This window comes from Nesoenas mayeri (assembly GCF_963082525.1).
Source record: "Nesoenas mayeri genome assembly, chromosome: 6".
Lineage (NCBI taxonomy): Eukaryota > Metazoa > Chordata > Aves > Columbiformes > Columbidae > Nesoenas > Nesoenas mayeri.
Window position 1 is genome coordinate 2,068,776 of NC_137545.1, and position 23,725 is coordinate 2,092,500.

At 40.8% G+C, this 23,725-nt stretch overlaps 1 protein-coding gene across 1 annotated transcript in view; it reads left to right on the plus strand.

The window, feature by feature from the left end:
- Positions 1-23,725, plus strand: part of LOC308041609 (neurobeachin-like protein 1) — a 77,484-nt gene that overhangs the window by 41,370 nt on the left and 12,389 nt on the right. The window contains exons 21-45 of the mRNA XM_080346400.1: positions 604-737; positions 2,318-2,477; positions 2,574-2,676; positions 4,481-4,637; positions 5,125-5,283; positions 5,634-5,793; positions 6,100-6,188; positions 7,455-8,036; positions 8,558-8,733; positions 9,092-9,245; positions 10,694-10,822; positions 12,049-12,354; positions 12,459-12,608; positions 13,632-13,789; positions 14,378-14,502; positions 16,069-16,195; positions 16,745-16,893; positions 17,745-17,878; positions 18,677-18,778; positions 19,440-19,535; positions 19,637-19,761; positions 20,962-21,102; positions 21,199-21,329; positions 22,542-22,651; positions 23,225-23,342. Coding sequence (XP_080202526.1) covers positions 604-737; positions 2,318-2,477; positions 2,574-2,676; positions 4,481-4,637; positions 5,125-5,283; positions 5,634-5,793; positions 6,100-6,188; positions 7,455-8,036; positions 8,558-8,733; positions 9,092-9,245; positions 10,694-10,822; positions 12,049-12,354; positions 12,459-12,608; positions 13,632-13,789; positions 14,378-14,502; positions 16,069-16,195; positions 16,745-16,893; positions 17,745-17,878; positions 18,677-18,778; positions 19,440-19,535; positions 19,637-19,761; positions 20,962-21,102; positions 21,199-21,329; positions 22,542-22,651; positions 23,225-23,342 — 3,975 coding nt within the window. The remainder of the gene's footprint in view (positions 1-603; positions 738-2,317; positions 2,478-2,573; positions 2,677-4,480; positions 4,638-5,124; positions 5,284-5,633; positions 5,794-6,099; positions 6,189-7,454; positions 8,037-8,557; positions 8,734-9,091; positions 9,246-10,693; positions 10,823-12,048; positions 12,355-12,458; positions 12,609-13,631; positions 13,790-14,377; positions 14,503-16,068; positions 16,196-16,744; positions 16,894-17,744; positions 17,879-18,676; positions 18,779-19,439; positions 19,536-19,636; positions 19,762-20,961; positions 21,103-21,198; positions 21,330-22,541; positions 22,652-23,224; positions 23,343-23,725) is intronic.

A 23,725-nucleotide genomic window follows, 5' to 3' on the forward strand; every position in this document is an offset into this window, starting at 1 on the left:
GCCAACCTTTTATGTTCTTAGGAAAACGCTCAGACACCTACCTCTTCCACACGCTGTCAGATTTTAGTATTATATTTTCTAGAAAATGAAAAGGAAGCTTTAAGAATAGATTCTTTAAAGCTGTCCTAATATTAAGAATGAACTTTCATCTCAACAGAAACCACTGGGAAATCAGACCTTGCAAGGAAAACACACATTTTTTTTGTTTCAAATATTAGATGATGAAGTAAAGTAAATAAAATATTATGTCTGTCATGGCTAGAAAGTGTCACTTTGCAACTCCAGAGGGAGAATAACTGCAGCATACGTAAAATGTTGTAACTGAAAGAGAAGTTTGTCTGTAACCTACGGCCAGATGGATAAAGCAACTGAAGTCAGGACTGGGGTGACTGGGGTCACTTTATTCTGGAGCGGCATGGAATGTCTGTGACTGCACTGGAAAAATGTAAATACAACCTACAGCTAGGGAATGAACAGAAAAAGAGTTGAAACATTCAGGAAATAGTGAGGAATACAAACTCTTGATTTTACTTCTTCCCCTCTACTTTTATGCAGTGGTCCAACAATAAACCATGAGGCTTTGGCTACTGTTCTGTTTTGCAGAAGCTCGCCTGGAGGAGAATGTTGTTGCAACTTTCATCTTGATGATAAAACACTTTATTCAGAGACACCATGTCAATCAAGAAAATCTCATCCACTCCCATGGAGTTGCCACCCTAGGAGCCTTGTTACAGAAGGTGAGCACGTTTGAATCACAGAATCACAGAATGTCAGGGGTTGGAAGGGACCTCGAAAGCTCATCCAGTCTAATCTCCCCACCGGAGCAGGAGCACCCAGATGAGATAACACAGGAAGGTGTCCAGGCGGGTTGGAATGTCTGCAGAGTAGGAGACTCCACAACCTCCCTGGGCAGCCTGGGAGTGTTCTGTTGGATCCTGGTAACAGTGTTCTGTTACCCTCACCAGGAAGAAGTTTCTTCTCAAATTCAAGTGGAACCTCCTGTGTTCCAGTTTGAACCCATTACCCCTTGTCCTACTATTGATTGTCACCGAGAAGAGCCTGACTCCATCCTCCTGACACTCACCCTTTATATATTTGTAAACATTAATAAGGTCACCCCTCAGTGTCCTCTTGTCCAGCTCCAGAGCCCCAGCTCCCTCAGCCTTTCCTCACACGGGAGATGCTCCACTCCCTGCAGCATCTTGGTGGCTGCGCTGGACTCTCTGCAGCAGTTCCCTGTCCTGCTGGAACTGAGGGGCCACAACTGGACACAATATTCCAGATGTGGTCTCTCCAGGGCAGAGCAGAGGGGCAGGAGAACCTCTCTGACCTACTGACCACCCCCTTCTAACCCACCCCAGGTCCCATTGGCCTTCCTGGCCACAAGGGCCCAGTGCTGGCTCATGGTCATCCTGCTGTCCCCAGGATTATACTGGAACCTGGGGTTGTTCCTGCCCAGATTCAAGACTCTACACTTGCCCTTGTGATATTTCATTAAATTTTTCCCCGCCCAACTCTCCAGCCTGTCCAGATCTGTGATGGCAGCACAGCCTCTGGCGTGTCAGCCACTGCTCCCAGCTTGGTGTCATCAGCAAACTTGCTGACAGTCACTCTATTCCCTCATCCAAATCATTGATGAATATATTGAATAACACCGGCCCCAGCACTGCCCCTGAGGCACTGCACTGGATACAGGCCTCAACTGGACTCTGCCCCATTGACCACAACTCTCTGGCTTCTTCCCTTCAGCCAGTTCACAGTCACCTCACTCCCCGCTCATCCAGAGCGCATTCCCTCAGTTCAGCTGTGAGGATGCTGTGGGAGACAGTGTCAAATGCCTCAAGTCAAAGTAGATCACGTCCACTGCTCTGCCATCATCCATCCATCTTGTTATGTCCTCATAAAAGTCACTGAGGTTGGTCAAGCACGACTTCCCCTTGGTGAAGCCATGTTTGAGAAACATCCTTAGAAATGGAAGTTAGGGATGAGGTCCTGATTTCTTGGAAAAGTTCTTAGTTTGGTCAGGATGCGAGGGTCTTCAAAGGTCCCCTTAGTACATACTTTTCTTTCTCATGTTTCTGAAAACAGAGAGACATGAGAAGCTGGTGTTTTGTCTTTTTTTTCTGTTCTGCTTTTTTTGTTATAGATACTCTGTATGATTCTTCAGACTACACTGGGTTTGTGTTTATTGTATTGCTTTAATGGAAGAAGACATTGCTGTAGAAGACAAAGAATCCCAAAATTTGGCTTGAAAAAACATGAAGTTTGTTAGGAGATTGAATATTTTGAATGCTAACAGCTGCTGTTATTTTGAAAGGTGCCAAGCAACTTAATGGATGTGAATGTACTGATGGCTGTGCAGTTGCTGATAGAACAAGTTTCAGTAGAAAAGAACATGCAGCTTTTGCAGCAGATGTATCAACACTTGCTTTTTGACTTCAGTATCTGGAACAGCGGGGACTTCCCCTTCAGAATTGGTGAGCTCTGCAACTTGGGCAACTGTGCAAAGACACAGTACCCTTCACGTCACATAAACCTTTATCTGGGTTCTAATAGAAAACTTTATATTGTAGGGCATATACAGTATCTTTCTACCATTATCAAAGACAGTAGAAGAGTCTTCAGGAAGAAATATGGTGTGCAGTTTCTTCTAGACACACTCAGGATTTATTATGGGTATGAGTTTCACCTCTTCTTAACTCCTCCTTATTTTATAATATTTTATGTGGCTGTTGTTTGTTTATGTTTGTTTGTTTGGGGGTTATTTTTGTTTGGTTTGGGTTTTGTTGTTTTTTTGGGGGGGGCAGGAGGGGGGTTGTTTTGGGTTTTGTTTTTTGTTTGTTTTTCCCCAACATCCCAGTGAGCAAATTAATAAATAAAACTGCAGGTTGACTTTTGATCATTGATTTAACTTTCAAAATTCAGGGTTTTTTTAAAAATTTTTCCATTTAATTTCCTACTTTTCCATGACCTTAATTTTTCTGATAGGCTTATATAAAATTTAGGTCAATGACACTAAAAACACTTGGAAAGGTTGTTAACAAGTCCTTCAACAAATATAACAAGTCATCAGCAAATTTAGTGATGACACCAAGTTGGGAGGGAGTGTGGAGCTGCTGGAAGGCAGGAGGCTCTGCAGAGGGATCTGGATAGGCTGGAAAAACGGGCTGGTTCCAATGGGCTGAAGTTCAACAAGGCCAAGTGCCGGGTGCTGCACTTTGGCCACAACAACCCCCTGCAGCGCTCCAGGCTGGGCACAGAGTGGCTGGAGAGCAGTCAGGCAGAAAGGGACCTGTGGGGACTAGTGGACAGGAAGCTCAACAGGAGCCATCAGTGTGCCCAAGTGGCCAAGAAGGTCAATGGTGTCCTGTCCTGTATCCAAACCAGCGTGGTCAGCAGGACAAGGGCAGTGATCCTTCCCCTGTGCTCTGCACCGGGGAGGCCACACTGGAGTATTGTGTTCAGTTCTGGGCCCCTCAGGTCAGGAAAGAGAGTGAAGTGCTGGAGCGGGGCCAGAGAAGAGCAACAAGACTGGGGAAGGGACTTGAACACAAGCCCTATGGGGAGAGGCTGAGGGAGCTGGGCTTGTTTAGTCTGGAGAAGGGGGAGAAGAGGAGGCTTAGAGCTGAGCTCAGCACTCTCTAGAACTACCTGAAGGGCAGTTCTAGCCAGGTGGGGATTGGTCTCTTCTCCCAGGCAGTCAGCAATAGGACAAGGGGCCATGGGCTTCAGCTCTGCCAGGGGAAATTGAGGCTGGAGATTAGAAAGCAATTCTGTGCAGAGAGAGCGGTCAGGCACTGGAATGGCTGCCCAGGGAGGTGCTGGACTCACCGGCCCTGGAGGTTTGTAAACTGAGATTGGACATGGCACTTAGTGCCCTGATCTGAAATGGACTGGAGTTGGACCAAGGGTTGGACTTCATGATCTCTGAGGTCTTTTCCAACCCAGTTGATTCTGTGATTCAATCTTGTAATTTTATCAACAATGCAAATTAAGTCATAGATCATTATCATTATGAAAAGAGAGGGTGTTTATCATTTTAAGCTATTTTGGTTTTTTATAGCCTTGTAGAATTTGAAGTAGGACTTTTTTAGGAATTCAAAATTTTAACTTTCAGTCTTGGTGATTTCTGTCTGCATCTGTATGAATGTAGTTATGTCATTGAGGAAGACTGGCTAGAGACCTTGCTCTTTGCTTTAGAGGGTCGGGGTGGGAGGGACCTGAAATCCTGACCTGTATCCAGATCAGTCCAAGTCTACATTTCTGGGCCTTGGTAAGTCATGACTTACCTTGCAGACTTGGTAAGTCTGATCTACTATTTCTTATTACTGTTCGGTTGCCTTACTTCAGTAGAAATTGGTGACCTGTGCCATGATATATAGGTAGGTGAAAAAGTACAAAATTACAAAACTAGTACAACGAAATTACTGTTAATGAGGCATGAAGAACTTCCTTTGCTTTTCCTGTCTGTCATGTGTAGCAGTGGCTGTAAAGACAGTGATTTGTCTCCTGATGACCTGAGAACAATACGGACGTCCCTCTATGGACTGATCAGGTATTTCCTGAGCAAAGGTGGAACACATGAAGAAATACAGAGCATCATAGGATACATAGCTGCCACCACTGAAGAGGAGCAGGTATCCAATATGTTCTATGTTAGCTGTTTAAACTTTACGCATTTTGGTTTTGTTGTTTGGTGTTTAGAAACCTTGTGTCTAGTGTGCTTAAAAGAGGGGGGGAAGTGTTATTAACACAAGCGAAGTGTTATTTGATGCTGAGGCAGGTCATAGGAGCACACTCAAAAGCTGATGGTGCTCTGCAGATGGCCATACTTTACAGGTTATTTTTTTTCCCTGAAGGGGGCAGAAAGAACATGATATGTAACACTGCCATTAGAAAAACTCTCTTAATTTACAAAACCAAATTACAGTTTGATAAGGTGTCCTATATGGAGGGAAAGAAGGTATCCAAAAAATGTAATTTTAAATGGAGTAATATTGAGTAGACAAAATGTCTATTTTGTAACAAGCCAAAGGCAAAATTTCAAAGCCAATAAAACGTCCCCCAAATGGAGTATGCAGTCTGAATGAGCTGTGGATTAATATAGTTGTCTTAATTTTATAGCTCTATGGAATTCTGGATGTTCTCTTCAGCCTACTTCATTCCAGCCCAGCCCCAGACCAGCTTTTTTTATTGCTCTTTGAACCAGGGAATGCTGATATTCTTTACGCTCTGTTATTGCACCAAAGATACTCTGACAGACTTAGAGAACTTGTTTTCAAGGTAATGAATTGAATTGTATGTTCTTAAATCGATCAATCGAACCTAAATTTGTGGTTTTGTCTGTAGTCTGACACTGCAGACGTGCATGCAATTGCAGAGATACTCATCCTCCATGTTTTAATTTTTCTTTTCTGTTCTGTTAGCTATTCTGTTTACTGCCATAGTCACAATGGAATTAGTGTTCTCTTAAAGTATCGATACCTTTAAAAAAACAGTCCATGTTGCTTGAGTTAGCTTACAAAGTAAACTTAAAAACAGTGGACCAGCATGTTATATCATACATATGAAGATGTAGAGGTCTGGATGCTCCCTTGTGCTTATTTTGCATTTGTGTGTGCTTTTTCTTGTAGATTGTGGAAGAGATGCTAAAATGCACTAAAGTTTATGAACGTAGTAAGCACCGAATGAGACTCAGGGAGGTGGGGTACTCTGGACTGGGGCTCCTTCTGAATGAATCTGCGCTTACTGTTTCTCTTATTAAAAACCTTCTTAACCAAGTTCTGTATGCAGGTAATTGGCAAGTGTTGTGTCTACCATTAATAAACTCCTCCTGCTCAGAGGCAAACTTATTGATTTTGTTTGTTTGTGCTTTGTTTTGTTTTGTTTTGTTTTCAAGGAAAACCAGAGCTGTTACTTTACAGAGCTTTTCTATTCAAGGTTCCCATTAGTCTCAGCTAATATTGTGTTAGTTCCCTGAAGTTTGTTCCCTTTATTACCCCTGAATGTAGCAGTGACCTCCAAGGCAATTTGTAATATTTAGCTGTCACATTCTCTTGCAGGATATAATTAGTGTTGTTTTTTCTTTCTGCCCTACAGATCCTGCTGTGAATTATAAAGATCTCCTAGCTGTAGTACATCTGGCTCATAGATCAGATATAAACATGAGAGTGGTCATCTGCAGAAAGGTTGGTAGTCTGCTTTAAACAGGAATACTGTCCCTTAAGCCCGTAAGCTGTACGGAATCCCAGAATGTCAGGGGTTGGAAGGGCCCTGGAAAGCTCATCCAGTGCAATCCCCCCATGGAGCAGGAACACCCAGATGAGGTTACACAGGAAGGTGTCCAGGCGGGTTGGAATGTCTGCACAGAAGGAGACTCCACAACCCCCTGGGCAGCCTGGGCCAGGCTCTGCCACCCTCACCAGGAAGAAGTCTCTTCTCAAATTCAAGTGGAACCTCTTGTGTTCCAGTTTGTACCCATTACCCCTTGTCCTGTCACTGGTTGTCACCGAGAAGAGCCTGGCTCCATCCTCCTGACACTCACCCTTTGTGATATCTTAATTATTTGAGGCTTTATTTGTTGCTACTGCTTTCGTTAGCAATGATTTACCTTAAAAATGAAGCCCATCTGTCACTTAATGTTGAATTTTCTGTATCCCAGTCCTTTTAAGAACCAAAACACCAAGCAAAGCCTCTGTCATGATTCTCAAATAGCTGTATTTTCTACAAGTTAGAGATTGTAGACTCCTTGAGATACTGAGTTTTCTCAAAGGATGCATAAGACCATGATCAAAGTTTTGTATTCTTAATATCTTTTTTTGAAATAATATATTATGATTCAAAAGAGTGGTTGGGGCTGCAGGGAAGAGATAGGGAAGAAGCAGCGACTTTTTCTAAACCAAGCTCTCTCTGACTTTTATTGCCGAAATTAGTAGTAGCGAATGTAGCTGTGAGGCACTATATTGTCTATTAAGGTTTCTCAAAGTGAAAAAAGGGAAATTATAATATACATTATCGGAAAGCTATTAATATTGCAGCTTTCTTACTTTTATCTATTGAGTAGTTCCTAATCAAGCGTATTTTCTGGTCTAGATTTCTTTTTTGCAGACTAATGGCTGAATTAGGATTATTTGTTGGGATAGTTGGCTTTTGCTGGAATTGGTACAGAAGAGTGGCTGGAATATGAGGACTTAGCAATATGCTTTGGGAGCTTTTCTTCCCTGCTCCTGAGAAATTTTTCTTTATCCCTTTTTTTTTCCAAATATACTATTTCTAATGAGAAAAAATATTTTATGGCTTGTTTGTTTATTATTAACTGTTTGTGGCTCTTTTACAAGAGCCTTAAAAAAGGCAAAAAGTTGTAGATTGTAAAATGTCTAATTGCAAAGCTAGAATGAATGCAGTGACCCACCAAAATTAATGTATACTCATGGGATATCTTCTGCTGTCCTCAGGTTTTGCACCTTTTGCATTCCCAGCTGGATGCAGCGCAGCAGATTTCTCAGCAGTTGGGCTGGCAGGACACTTTGATTCGACTGTTCCTGAAAGAAAACTCAGTTGTCCAGATTGGCTTGAAAGAGACCAGGGCTGATTCCTCAAGGGAAGAGGAAAAAAAGCTTCCTGCTGAAGAGCTTCAGAAACATCAACCTGATAAGACAGAGGGAGACAAAACTGGCAGCTTCGCATGTGTTAATGGTCTGTTTGATCAGTGGAGTTTAGAAGACGCCAAATCCCTGGATGTCCCTGCTCATTTCTCTGTCATGCCACTGGAAGACGCGTCCACAGCGGAGATGTCTTTTAGGCTGGAGGAGCGGGAGGAATTGTGGCACAGCAATCCTTCACATTTGAGCTTAGATCTCTCCAGTGTTGACTCTTACGAACTGGCGGACGTTGCAAATCGGCTGACAGACAGCCAGCCCAGCACACCCTCACCCATAGAGAACACAAAGGCGTTCTCTGGGCAGCCCGACAAAGAGCTGGCTCTTTCAAATGATGTGGGCTTTGCCACCGATCTTTCTTTATTTGAAAACCAAGGAGTAAGTAATGCACTCTCTATGTGGTTAATTTTTCCAAATGTCTGCAATTGCTGTTTATTTTTTTAATAATCTTCCTAATGCATAATTATTGTAGGGTTTTTTTCCCCCTCCTATCTTCCAACAGAAGAGCAAACAATATAGCTATTTTATAGGGGTACTTCCTTTTGTAACATGTCTCCTTTTTATGGTTCTCTGGTTGGAATAACTTTGATGTTAAAACAAAGAAAACTACAAACTCCCCCCTCCTTCTGTATTTCAACATCCTTTACCTTCCAGAGGAGGCATAGAGCAGACTAGAGGTCAGGTTGAAATAATGATGTAGGAATCAAGTCAGTATGTATTACAACATACAAGCAAGCCATGGTCTCTTATCTTTGCATTTGCATGTATGTGGCCATTGGACTTTAGACTGCAGAGTTTTCAAAAACACCAAAGCATGCAAACGTAGACTGTGATGAAGGAGAAAGGTTTTGGAGGTTGTCTAGACTAGAAGGACTGTAAATATTTCTGTTCTTTTGTAGGGGGGTGATACTGAACTCATACAGTTACTTACCGACATCCTCCTGTGTATAATGTGGAAAGGCATTGAAAAATCTGATGCTGCTGCTTGGATTGAGCGAGGGCAGGTGTTTTCTGCACTGACCAAACTGGGGATGTCTAATGAGTTGCTGCGACCTTCTGATGAAATAAAACTCAAGTGAGTGTCCAGTTCAAGGATGGATTGTTTCATCTCTTCTGAGGGAAAACAGGGAAAGGGGCTTTAGTGAAGCAGGGAAGGGGCGGGTGTTTCACAACAAGATGTACTTTTCTTCACATACTGTCAGAAGTATATTCTGCTACCTATTTAGTAGTGTCACATGGTGATAAGGTTTTGAAAATGTATCGCTGGTTTTGTGAGCTGTTCGAAATCTCTTTTACCTCATTGACTTATTGAGAAGATGACAGTTATGTCACTGCAGACTAAGATGCTCTATTAAATACTTAATTGGATTTTTTTTAGGCCACTTACACTTAGAACGTATAATAATGACTTTGGGATTTTGTTTTCCGTGCAGCTTGCTGGAGAAGATGTTAGAATGGTCAGTCACTGACAACAGAGATTCAAAAGCTCTCCCTGCACATGCTGAAAATGCCTTCATGCTCTTGCTAATTGTACAAGATTTCCTGCAGGCAGAAGGACTAGTTAATTCAAATTTATGGACAGAAAAGGTACAGTAACTACATAATGGAAGTACTGTATATGGGCTGAAATACTACTGAAAAAGTTGTCAGCTTGGATACTGCTGTTCCTTCTAGGCTTGTTTTTAAATGGTAGATACTACAGAGTGAGTGTCTGCAGTGGAATGGCTTGGCTTGCCCCTTAAGGAGTAAAAAAGCGTGAATACTTACCACAGGGAATATAGTTAATTTGGCAAATTAAATAGGCCTCTAAGTGGTGGTACTCTTTATTGAAAATCCAGATATTTTTCAGACTGGAGAGGTATTTAGAAAATGTAGGAGCTAATGAAACAGTGTCAGTTGTAGCCTAAGCAGATTTTGCACCGTTTATCAGCAGGTATGATGCATTGTGTGTGTCCTGATTAAAAAAACCAGCCAAAACTCTGCTCTCAGTTGCAAGCTGAGAAATGTCACTTCTGGGCTTTGACCCCTATTGGATGTTCAACATAAGGTTGTGCATATATATGCAAATAGCTCAATTTTCTAGATCAGAGTCAGAAACGTGAGATCTGTGGAAGAAAATTACTAATCAACGCAATAGGTAACGTAAAGGAGCTTTCTGCCGTCTGGCTCTTTCTCCTGCCTTTTAGATCCCCATCATTTGCCTCAACATTTGTGTCGTTTCTGGCAGTAGTCTTGTTTCCTTTGCTGAGTTGTCATTGCTTTTCCATTTTTCAAGGCTAAAGGGGAGAGGCATTGTATGGAGCCACCACCACTCTTTTACATTTCAGTAATTTATTAAGGAATGTATGAAGGTATAGTGGTTTTAAGCAAATACATCTGGATAGTGAAATGTGCCATTTACCTGCAAATACCTACCCTGGTGTAGAAATACTGAACAGAAAGGATTGCCTCCTATATTTTTTATATATTTTTAAAGACATTTATAGCTTGTTACACAGTTTCAGGTGTTTCACTAAATCAGATATTCATGAAGGAAGCTGTGTTTTCCTTCTCAAGGCACTCTGTGCATTGCTATTCCTGGTAAATTACTAGCATTACAGTCAAATAATTTAAAATACAAAGCAAAAGAATGAAGTCCTATCTATACTAAAGGCAGAAATTGCAAGTTGGTGTGAGATCTGTGCTATTTAGTAATAGTGTCTTTTCAGTTGTAGTAATCCTACTTGTGGAGTCTTTAGCTTTCCTAAGGAAATGACATTTACTGGACATCAATTATAGGCAAAAACATATGCATATATACCACATGTTGGTTTTGGCTTTATTCAGGGGAGACACTTAAGTTCACCGTATGGGGCTAGAGATATTTTTTTGTAGTCAGGAATTGTTTTGCAGTGCGGTGTTCTGGGATAATTTTCTGGATTTGGGTAAGTTAGAGCTGTGAACACAGCCTCTTCTTCAGCTAGTTGAAATGATTGTGTTTCCAGCTGGAGTAGCTGTTGTGAATTTTATTTCACGCCAGTCTGTTTTTACAATAGCTCTTGGAAGAACTGGTGACTCTCATGGACAGCCTGTCCGTCTGGTACTCTGCTGGCCCAGAGGCAAAGAGGCTTTCACAGGTACAAGTCCGGTTGCTCCTTGGATTCATTGCACAAGATAACTTACAGGTTGGTGGCAAATTCCTACTAGTAGTGCTGTGTTTTAAGCGCGTGGTTGTTGTAACTGTTGTGGCTTATGGGTGTCGAGGTTTTGATTGCAGGGTGACAATAAAACCGTGGCAGATGTATTGTTAACCTCCTCTCCCCCACAACTTCTGCCTTCAGCTCCTCCCTCTCCTCCCTTCCCACTCAGCACAGGTGACTGGGAGGGAAAGAAGGAGGGAGAGAAGAGAGTTGGAAAAATTAAAGATGTTTTACTAATGCTACTAAGAAGAATAGAGAAAATAAAACAAAATGTACAAAACCAATCTTGAAAGTCCCGGCAACTGCAGAGCCGGCACCCGAAGTCCTGGACTGGACTCTGCAGCCAACCGGAGCTGGATTCAGTCTGTCACTGGCCTCAGCTGGCAGGGATGACTCGCAAGGTCCTCTCCTAATGTCGGCCACAAGGAAAAGGGACAAGAGTCCTCGTGATCTCCCATTTTTATATGTAGTATCACATGAATGGGATGTTATACTAAGTTGGTCCATTTTTGGTCACCTGTTTCTCCTTGCCCCTCTCGTGAGATGTGCATCCATCCTTATCAGTGACCTTGCATACCGTTGCTATGTCTACCAAAATATGTATCTGGCTTTTCAGGAAAATGCAGCTAATAAGAAGGCTTTAGCTGACATCTAGTGAGTCTGATGGCAGTCCTTCCTCCTTGTGCAGGGAAGATGTTTGCCTTAATTCTTACCATTTGCAAATTTACCCCGCAGTCTTGCCAATGTGCACCTTCTGAGCATGAGAATGAGGTAGAGGCCAAGCTGTTGGAAGCTGGGACTATGTAGGCACTACTAGTGGCAGTAAGATAGTGATTCTGATTGTGACTTTTTGTTTCTACCATAAAATACATCTATTTGTAGTTTAGGGTTTATGTATTTTTAAGTGCACATGAACCTGGACTGTTCTGCCAAATCAACATTTGGAGCAAAGTTAGCAGGGCTGTGCCTGGAATGAGCCCTTCAGAAAAGCCAGGCCTGTTAGTTTATGTTTGGAATTGTCTTAATGCAGCTGTTTGTGGTTGCAGTGGACTCAGGTTTGGTCTATTACAGGATGGATGAGTGGTCAGTGTCCATATTTGATGGATGTGTGCCTTAGGCTTCCCAGGATGCAGCCAGAATATGTCCATATTCCTGTGCTGGAAATCACTATTTTGAGTATTGCATTCATTTTTTGTTGTTTTTCTGTGTAGGTCTGTGCTATGGCAGCAGCCAAACTAAACACACTTCTTCAGACCAAAGTAGTTGAGAGCCAGCCCGAAGCGTGCTACATCCTGGGGAAGCTGGAAGGCATCTTGAGTAGATCAATTGAAAAGAAGACAGAAACTTACTCATTTTTGATTCCCCTTGTTCGGACATTGGTATCCAAGATTTATGAACTTCTTTTCATGAACCTGCATCTCCCTTCATTGCCTCCTACCAATGGCAGCCCATCTTTCTTTGAGGATTTTCAAGAATACTGCAGCTCTGCTGAGTGGCAAGTGTATATTGGCAAATATGTAAGTAGTAGATTATTTTCCATCATTTTCCCTCTCTTTTTAGCCATGAAAGCAGAGAAACTCATTGAGAAATCACATTGTGCTTTTCGTTTTGCTGGAACCAGATTATTCCAAATATGAAGCAGTATGAAGAGAATTCATTCAGACATGATCACGAGCAGATGACACTTTATTGGAGGGATTGTTCTGAAGCATTTATGGTGAACATGCACAAGCGAGACCGGGAGAGAGGAGAAAGTAAGCTTAAATTTCAGGTAAGGTTTTGGAGTGAGTGCAAGTTTCTCTTAGAACTATCTTGGGAGTTGCCTTCTAAAAGATGGAGAAACTGAATTCCAGGATGCTCCAATTCAAGTGATTGCAGGCAGGTTGATTAGTTTAAGATGTTATGGGCAATGTGACTTGATACACTTGTAGGATTTTCTTTTAATTATGTTCTTTCTATTTAAGAGTCTTATATGTAAGCAGAATTATTTAAGAACATGAGGCCTTTCTCATAGTGCAGCAACCTGGAATTATGCTCAGATATAAGCTGCATGTTCTTTTACTTTGGTTTGAATTATTAAAATCTCTTATCCATTATGAGATGAGTCAGCGTGTGTGGTGTGTGTGTGTGTTTTGTTTTGTGTGGGTTTTTTGTTTGGTTTGGTTTCGTTTTGTTTCATTTTTGTTTGGGTTTTTTTTTGTTGTTGTTTTTGGTGGTGGTTGTTGTTTACCCTATTTCAATACAATGAAAGTGTTTAAAATACTGAACAGCTCCTATTTAACATGAAACTTTTGGAAAAACTGTTTCTCAACTGACTCAGTTTAGGCAGTAGAATTAAGCAGTAATTACAGCAAATATAGCTAAGTTACATTTCTCTTGTGTTCTCTTTGTCTACTTAATAAGGATCCTTATAGTAAGTCCTCTTTTATTCAAGTAGCTAAAGGAAGGATAGAATGAGAGTCACATTCTAGAACAGGAGTTTACAGAAAAATCCTACGTGTTACAATAGGATTACCATCCTGACCACTTTTCTGATGACGAAGAATTCTTTTCATATGGATTCAGAATTGATAATACTTTCTTCACATCTTAAAGTCAAAGTTTGGTGCCATTTCTTCCAGCACTAAGCTTCTTAAAATTTTCCTTGTAAGCATTACCTTAAATTTTCAGAAATTTTTACCGCTTAGGCTTTGTTGTTCCTTCTTAATTGGTGAGAATCCTTGCAAGCCACAAAACTGTGTTTTCAAAGGTCAGAGTTATTTCAGTGCTAGATCTGTTTTTAATGGTCTTTCAGGAGCATTTTGTGGAACCGTTCGGCAGAAAAGCTCGGCAGGAAAATCTGCGCTACAACAGTATGTTAAAGCAACTTCACGGTCAACACACAGCTACTCTGAGACAGTGGAGAGCAGCCCAGCTCTACCTCCTCTCTGAACGTGGCCCTTGGGCTGAGATGTAAGAAGTTTTTAAATCAAACTGTATATGATACTTAAAAGGAGTTTGCTCACATGACTAACTTAACTGTTTCATGTGAACTGTGGCAGATTGACTCCAATAACAATTCTTGAGATGTAAAGTTAACATTCAGTGCATCTTTTATAACGTGTCCTGCATTTAGTTACCAAAATGCAAAGTTTCAAGCATAGTGCCGAGGTAGTTTTCTGGGTACTCTTGCCAAGTGACCAAAAAAATTAGTTATCAGTGAAGTGATTGCAAAAACTTTTTGAGACATCCTACAGATAGGTGGCTCTGTTGGAAAAGAGATAACAGACTTGTTAATAAAGACTTTGAGTTATTATGCGTTAAGTTGGTTTCAGTTTAAAATAATAATAATAATAGAAAATAAATACTCTTTGCAAAGTACTTTAGGTTCATCAGAACTGCAAGATGAAATATGAAATTAAAACGCAGTTTATTGCTTTTCTGTTTTACAGTGTACAAGTGGATGACCAGTATTTTTCTAAATATGTGCTGTTTCGTAACGAATTCACATAGGTCTTTACCTTCTTTTAACTGTTTTTATGGATATTCTTGTATTCCAAGGGAACAGCGTCCTATTCACTGGAAACTTTCAAATGTGGAAAATTTTTCACGTATGAAACTAAAACTGGTGCAGAATTACAACTTCACCTCTCATCAGGATGCTAGTGACCTGAGAGATAATTTAGGTAAAGTTGGATTGTATTTGCTATTTCCCTTGGGATTCTTCAGTCTTTACTGAAGAAAGATACACACTTTACTCTTTGTATTTAAGAATTGTATTTAAATACTCTTTGTATTTATTTCTTCTATAGTAAAATATGTGACGTAAGAGTGGTACTTTCACCTGAAACACCATCTTCCTACTGAGCAGAATTAATTTCCCCTTGTTTATTCAAATGTGAGTTTTTGTGCCAAAAAGTTAAAGAAAGCCTTTGGTTTAAAATAAACAGTCACACAGCTTTCTTGCGTAAGATTGTTTCGAGAAAAGGACACAATGAGATCAGAGTATGCAGGCACTATTTCTTTACAACCTTTTAGAGCTTATAATTAAAATGTGTAGATATGAAGCACTTTGTTTCAGAAATATGCCAAACAGCAGAGTTAGGGGTGCAAACTGTTATTTAAGTTAGGTGTGTTGGATGTCAAGACTTGAGACAAAAAAAATAACTCTTTTAAACCCAAGTAAGCAAAAAATAAATGCAGTGTATTTCCATGAAGTCTGCACACTTTAACCATGTTTGACAGAACACTGCAAAATATTTTGTTGGAAATGTCCACATCAAAATTCAGTTTTCTAATGTGTTTGTGTCTTCCTGTTGTACTGTTACGATTTGACATGTATATCATGTAGTTCAGGGAGTATCTTTAGTGTTCTGCTTCTCCCAAAAGTATCTAAGAAGTCTCGTTATTTTTTACTCAGTTAAAACCAACATCTGGGCAGGAACAACCCCAGGTTCCAGTATAAGTTGGGGAATGACCTATTAGAGAGCAGCGTAGGGGAAAGGGACCTGGGGGTCCTGGGGACAGCGGGGTGACCATGAGCCAGCACTGGGCCCTTGTGGCCAGGAAGCCAATGGGACCTGGGGTGGGTTAGAAGGGGGTGGTCAGTAGGTCAGAGAGGTTCTCCTGCCCCTCTGCTCTGCCCTGGGGAGACCGCACCTGGAATATTGTGTCCAGTTGTGGCCCCTCAGTTCCAGCAGGACAGGGAACTGCTGGAGAGAGTCCAGCGCAGCCACCAAGATGCTGCAGGGAGTGGAGCATCTCCCGTGTGAGGAAAGGCTGAGGGAGCTGGGGCTCTGGAGCTGGACAAGAGGACACTGAGGGAGGACTCATTCATGGGGATCAATATGGAAACGGTGAGTGTCAGGAGGACGGAGCCAGGCTCTTCTGGGTGACAACCAGTGACAGGACAAGGGGCAATGGGTGCAAACTGGAACACAAGAGGTTCCACTTGAATTTGAGAAGAAACTTCTTCTCAGTGATGGTGACAGAGCCTGAAACAGGCTGCCCAGGGAGGTTGTGGAGTCTCCTGCTCTGGAAACATTCAAGCCCGCCTGGACACCTTCCTGTGTAACCTCATCTGGGTGTTCCTGCTCCATGGGGGGATTGCACTGGATGAGCTTTCGAGGTCCCTTCCGATCCCTGACATTCTGGGATTCTGTGTTTTGACAGCAGAAGATACACTCAGGAGTTCAGCTTTCCCAAAGTGTTGTAGCAAACATTTTGTGAGCTGCAATATCTGTTTCTGACAGGTGTGCACCAGACACAGCCTTCTAGTGACTCTCTGCTGCTGGAGGTGGTGAAGCAGGTGAAAGTGAGTGACTTGGAAGATGATGTTCTTGAACTACCAGAAGAAGACACTGCAGCCAGTTCCAATTTGTAAGTACAGCAGAGTAGGACTGGGCATGTGATGTTGTGCGTGCATCTATGTTTGTCTGTGCTCTTGAAGTCCAGCAGAGAAGTGGCGCTTCTCTGAGTGATACTCATGTATTTTCTTGTACCATAAAGGTAATTAAACGCTTGTTTGTGGTGTGTCACGTCTGCAGACTTCTGGGTAACCATTTCTTCAAATACTTGTGAAGGTAACTTTAGTCACATGAACCAGGACTTAGCGCTGCTCTGGGCTGGATAATTTAAGCACCCAGCAATTAAATAAGAAAGGGAAATGCAGCCTCATGTTTTTGTACTTCAGGGGAGGTCAAGTCCATTGTGCCCGAGACTGAAATATCAAGCCTGAAGAGTGCTGCTATGAAATGGTGTTTTGTAGTCTAGTCTGGAACATGCAAGACTGCTGATGGAAGTACCTTCGTATAGTCATTTATGTTGTACTTTTAATGCCATTCAAATGTAATTATTTTCTGAACTGTACTCTTACCAAGTACCCAAGCAACTGTGTAATCTTCCTAACACTTAGTGGTATTTTTATAGGGATGAGAAGGATGAGCAAAGTCAGAAAGAAAAGCTGATATTGTCTGAAGACTGTGAACTCATTACAGTAATTGATGTGATACCTGGCAGGCTGGAGATCACTACCCAGCACATCTATTTCTTTGACAGCAGCATTGAAAAAGAGGAAGGTGAGTGTGATCAGTGTCTCTTTCTGTTCAGTGCAGTTCAGCATTCTGTTTTCAGTAGGCTGAGCTGGATTTTTTTTGAGACTGAGTGTCAAACTAATTGTGAAGAGACAAGTTGTGCATTGGTACTTGAAATTAATATTGTACTTGGTGATCAGTAGCTGGCTGATCCCTTCAGAATCAAGAATCTGGAATTGTACTTACTGAGCTGCTAAATGGATTCACCATTCTGAGTATTTCATAAAAAAATTAACCTATTAAAAGAAATTAAGTTTGACTACAAAATGTCATTACCTCTAAATTTTTGGCACCTCCATGTTCTCCCTGACAAATGTTTCACTTTTACATTGATCAAAAAGTTGTAGTAAGTGATGATTAAAAGGTATGTGAACATCAATCACGTATACTATTTCAGTGAACTTTAATAGAATATACATAGCTGAGTATGAAAACAGTGACCAGAAATGTTTGACAAATACTGGTAAAATTTTCAAAACCAGTGTATCAAGTAGTTGACCTTTTGGGAATTCTAAACATAAAAGCCTCTATTCAAGCCTGTTTAAGAGACTGAAGGGGGTTGGTTCATATTTTTTATCAACAGAATACATTTATGAAGTGACCTTGATCAGAAAGCAAAAACAATTATACACTCCATCAGATATTCCCTGCTGCCTCTTTCTTTCAGTAGAACAATTGCTGAAGTTACATTTTCCTAGTAAGATGGTTAATCAAGCCGCACATAAAATTGAGCTTTTCTAGGGATAACTCTGGGGTGATTGGAAACGCTCCTGCGTTATGTCTAAATGAAAAGTTTTTGATATAAGCCCAGTCAACTATCAAAATTGTCTTCCTAGGAGTAGGTTTTGATTTCAAATGGCACCTTTCTCAAATTCGAGAGATCCACTTGCGTCGGTACAACCTGAGGAGGTCAGCTTTGGAGATCTTCCTGACCGACCAAACCAACTATTTCCTCAACTTCAATAAGGAGGTAGGCAGTGGCATTGGCAGTGGTTCCTGGCGGCAGCGGCTCCGCTCGTAACTCCAAGAGGTCGCGCGCAAGGGGCGGAGCCTCGACGAGAATCCCGTTTTTTACAGCCTGATCAGATCTGACTGTGGGCATTCCAGAAGCTTCTCTTCACCCCCACCCTGGCTGTGGGTGCCCCTGAAGCTTCCAAACATCCCCCACACTGGCCGCGGGCGCCCAGCGGCTCCCTGGTGCCTCAGTGCTCCCTTGTCTTAATGACCCTGGCCGGGGGCTCTGGGGCCAAACAAAAGCAGCTGTTGGCCTCAAGCAGCAGAGAGAGGGAGATGTGTCTACTCCTTCCATATCAAAGGAGGGAGGGGGAGAGAGGGGGGTTTGCATTCTGCCACAGTCAGTCTATGAATAGCTCCTATAAAATGTTGTGGAGACTTGGGTTTGTGGGTTTTGTTTGTTCGTTTTCAGCAAATAAACCTTTGCAATAATTTTGTAGGAAAAACATTGGTATAATTTTATTTGAACAGCAGCAGTATTTCCTAGAAGACTTCTGTGGCAACAGTGATTTTTTTACTGTGTAGCATCTACACAAAAGTAAAAAAATCTGCTTCATGTTATTTGTTGCCTTTGTATCCTGTAATTGAAGGATGTCATGTCCATCCATGTCCAAATGTTTTATGCAGCAAGAGATAGAAGTGTTTAAAGCATAATTGTATTCCGTTTATTTCACGTTTTAAGTAGCAGAGAAGTTGTTTACTTGTCAGCTTCAGTCTCTAGAATAATTGTTTTATTCGTGCTGCTTTCTAACAGGTACGCAACAAAGTATATAGTCGAATATTGTCACTGCGTTCTCCAAATATTTCTGGGACAAGATCTCCGCAGGAACTTTTTAAAGCTTCAGGTCTGATGCAGGTATGAGACTTCAGCACAAACGGTCTAAAGCATTCCTCTACTTCCTGAAGGAGTCCTGGAACATCCTGGACTACTGATTTGACTTTTTTCCCCCAGTGTTTAGATGGCGACTGCCAATTTCTGTACCTTCGGTCTCGCCCCAAACTTTCACATGCATATTCTTAGAACCACTGTGTTCCGTTGTGTACAGTCAGTGAGGTAAACGGATGGAGCAGCCTCTTGTGTTGATGAGATTGTGACAAGGGTTCCAACAAGAGTAGAAAACATGTAGCAGACCTGCTTCTATTTTCAGTCCATGATACTGAGTGCTCATTTTGGAACTTTTTTCACTACATGCATGGATAATTTTCCCTGCTACCTTTTCACGATGGGGCTTTCAATGAAACTCATGAAGATTAAGCAGGAAATATGATCTTAAGGGAATTAGTGACATTGGTATAAAAGGAAAATGTCAAAGTGTCTGTATTACCCTAAATATGGATACATTTTTAAATGTAGTAGATGTGTTTTTAATTTCCATCTCTTCATACCATTCTTGCAGTTGTGTGTCTTTCACTTGCCAGTGCTGTCCTCTGGCAGATAAACACTGCCACAACGTGTAATTGGCAATAGTGGTATCTTTCATGTAGTGACTTCCATTGTATCTTTTTCTGTTTTTCAGAAATGGGTGAATAGAGAAATATCCAACTTTGACTACCTTATTCAGCTGAACACAATGGCAGGACGAACTTACAATGACCTCGCTCAGTATCCTGTGGTAATTAAAAAGGAATAATTTTTTTGTTTTTTGCCAGTTGTATTTTTTCTATTTTGAAAGATGGATTTTTAATCTCCGTTTTGTCTTTGACTCTTTTATAGTTCCCTTGGATTTTACGAGATTATACTTCAGAAGAACTGGACCTGAACAATCCTGCAGTCTTTAGAGATCTGTCCAAACCCATAGGGGTGGTGAATGAAAAGAATGCCAAGGCTGTGAAAGAGAAGTATGTACCAGAACACTCCGTTCTATTTCTCTATCTTTTCTGAGCCTTCAGGCTAATAAGATATTTCAAAAATAAAGTTGTGACAGTGAAAGTTTTAAAAACTAGTTTTATAACATCACAGGTGCATTTGCAAAGGTTACGATTTGTTGTTCCTACTGTATTCAGATGAGTTAGCTTAGATGGCACTGAAAGGAGGAATTTTCAGTTGTTTCTGAGATGTGGAGATAAAAACACTAAAAGGCTGGAGAAACACTTAAAGACCCAGCAGCTTGCAGAGAGAATACTATGTCCCATGTCTGCTTCAAGATAAGGAATGCAAAATCATACTGTGAGTTGAGCTGCCTGTGCTGAGAGGTAACATTGAACCAGAGTCTGTGCTGCCTGCTCTTTTTTTCAAGCATAGATTATTATCTTTGAAATAAAATATAACTCAGTGACTTGCAGCAACTCCTCTGTAGGTAGGAATGACAAGTACTTACTTACACCCACACATCTGTGTAGCAATCCTTCTTTTTTTGCTAGTGTGGGGAGTGAGTGTGCCGTCCGTCATACCACATTGCACCAGTCAGACAGCTTCCAAAACCAGCTTTCTTCAGAAAACTTGGAACGTGGAGAATTTTCTTTGAATGATTAGGCTCTGCCCTTGACTGTATTGAAATTGTAGTTAGTCGTACTGCTGGAGAACCAATTTCTCTTACCAGCCTTGTGCCACTGAGCAATATATCAGCCAGATGGTGGCGGGGCACTGTACAGTGAGGTTGCCTGTAGAAAAGTGTCAATTAAATCTCTTTTCTGCATCTCGACACAGTCACACACACAATCTTTTTATCTTTTTTTTTTTCTTAAATCTTGCAAGAAACTGTGACAAGTCCCTTCAATAATATCTGTACAGCTTAGTGATGCAGGGGCGGTTGTCTGTTGCATTAAGTCATACTAAATCAGTCCTGTCTTGCCCTTTATGCAGTTTCTGACAGCTGATAGCAACTGCCTAGGGAAGAGTATAAGAACAGGTATGCAAAGACTTCATCTGGTGTACATTTCTGTCTTTCAGAAGTCTTTTTCTTAGGGACTTTTGAAGTCAGAATTGAAGTCCTCATGTTTAACAAAACACAATGTATTTTTCTCTTATAGAATGCTGTGATCCACATGTCAATCAACTGTAGTGCTCAGTTGTGTTTATAAATCTTTATTGTGTTTTAGATATGAGAATTTCGAGGATCCCCTGGGGATGATTGACAAATTTCACTATGGGACACACTACTCAAATGCTGCTGGTGTCATGCATTACCTCATTCGAGTAGAACCTTTCACAACGCTTCATATCCAGCTTCAAAGTGGCAGGTATACTGTGAGCAAATGAGCAGCACCCTCATTTTGCTTCATTACCAGTTTACTGAGGGAGTGAACCAAGTCTAACCTGGGATTTCTGATCTGCAGGTTTGACTGTGCTGACAGGCAGTTCCACTCTATTCCTGCTACATGGCAGGCGCTCATGGACAACCCCAATGATGTCAAGGAACTTATCCCAGAGTTCTTCTACTTTCCAGAGTTCCTGGAGAATCAAAATGGTAAACTGACTACGCCAAATATTCTCATAGAAAGCTGTTCTAGTGTTCTTCAGAGAAGAATTGTTACAACCATTTGTGAATGCTGTGGAACACTTCCTATGTAAACTTTATAGTGTGCTTGTAGAAATTACTTTAATCATCATGCTGGCTTCAGATTGTTTAATGAAGACATCAGTTGTGTTAAGCAACAGCCTCAATGTTGTTGATAAATTCAGACTAGGGACTTAAGGATGGCTAAAAATAGTGTTGTTTACCTAATGTAAAATACCAGAGATGATCATTTGGATGTTTGAAAAAGAAAAAAATTACAGCAGTTAACACTGATTAAATAATTAGCAAAAGTTAATATAGGCTAACTAGTATTCTTTGTACTGGGTTCATTGGATGATAGAGTTTGGACATCTTCAAACATGTGAGATCTTTTATTTGCTCTAGGCAACCAACATATTTTCTGCTTGCTACAGTTACCTTCCAATGTAATGTTAAATCACCTGATTTTAGAGCCTTGTAAGGTTTCAGTGCCCACAAGGAAAAAAAAATGACTGATAATGCTGATTGCAAAGACAGCATCCTGCATTCTGATGTGAGACTCCTAGCCAGTTTTTAATTCACATTTATTGCATAGTGAATGGGTTTTCTACCTATTACACAATTTAAAAATGGATTTGTATGTGTGTTGCTGCTAATTTATTCTGCTAGCTACAGCCTACAAGAGTTCTAAGTTATAAAAATTGGAAACATCCAGGTCACACTTTCAAAAGTGATTTAAGCATTTAGAGTCGTTCTAGTGAAACCTGGTGGGATTTAAGACTTCTTGAAGCCTTGATACTACAACCATTGAAACCTGAAAGTAACTTCATTCTTATGAATAACCTCATTGAAATGCTTTGGACTCTTAGTCCTGCTAAAAGAAAGCAAATGTAAATCCGTTTACAGGCAGCTGTGTAAATGATTAATGCTACTTTGAAGGTTGAGACTTCAGCTTTGGAATAATTTAGGTACTTCGGACAACTGTTATCCTGTATTATTTAACTTTTTAAACATTCAGGCAGAACTTGCCCTTGGTGGTAGCGTTGCTGGAAATATACATTAAGAATTTTTCAATATCCTTCCCTTGTATTGAGATAGTAATGCTTTTCAATCTTTATTAAGGTATCAAGATACTTGAAATATTTTGTAGTAACTCTTAAAATTCTCCAAATTCTTCACTAGGTTTTAACTTAGGTCAGCTTCAAATATCCAAAGAGGTGGTAAATGATGTTGTTCTCCCCAAATGGGCTCACTCCCCAGAAGACTTCATTTATAAACACAGGAAGGCTCTGGTAAGATGGGGTTTATATGTGTGAAATAATGATAAAGCAGGTACACCTCCACATCGTCACTGTGGCTTAAGTGTGAACTACTGAGGCTACATTTGAACTAGAGTGGTGGTTGCGTTTGACATTACAAGTACCGTTAGAACTTTCAGTTAAAAGCGCTGTGTATGTCCATAAAATGCTCAAAAAAAAAGAAGGGAAGAGCTTGAAGATACGAATCATGTGGGAGTTTGCTGCCCTGAGACATAGAATGCAGAATTAGGTGGGTTTAGGTGATAAGGCTTCCCTTGCTTTTTAAAGATTATGCTTTATGGTTCTAGAGAGCTAGCAGCTTACCTTCCATTGCATAGTTGCATTTCGATAGTCTAGATGTGCTGCTGTGCTGGGTTAATTTTCCCTCTTACTGGCGGTTACTACCCTTAACACACATGGATATTCTTATACTTCTGCCCTATACATTGGTGTGTACCTCGTTTTGGAATTAAATATCTTTTGGAATTAAATCTCTTTCACAGAAAATAGTAAATATTTCAAGAAAGCAGCAGTTCTTATTCTTACAAGAGTATTTTTCTGTTCTAGGAATCTGAGTATGTTTCCGCTCATCTTCATGAATGGATAGATCTGATTTTTGGCTACAAGCAGAGGGGACCAGCTGCAGTGGAGGCACTCAATGTGTTCTATTATTGTACTTATGAAGGTACAAAGCAGTATGCTCTCTTGTCATTGTTGTCAGACTTGGGGATTTTCAGTCTTAGACAAAAACCACTTGATTTGTGAGCATGCCATATAGTAGACTATGGTAAAGCAACAGAATTATAGATGAAGCATAACTTGCAGAATTTTGAGTGGCTTTTATAGGCAATGTGCTGCATGCATGATGTATATTAAATTTATTTGATAAGAAAAAAGCCTTCAATTCTTGCACTTTTACAGATACACTTAAAATTCCACTTACTGAGTGGAGTTTTCAGATTATCTTTAACATGAAGGCATTGTTTGAAGGCTTTTCAGGAGTAAAATGTGATAACACTGCAATTAAATTAAGTTTCACAACATTTGTTGACCATTATCAGTTCTCAA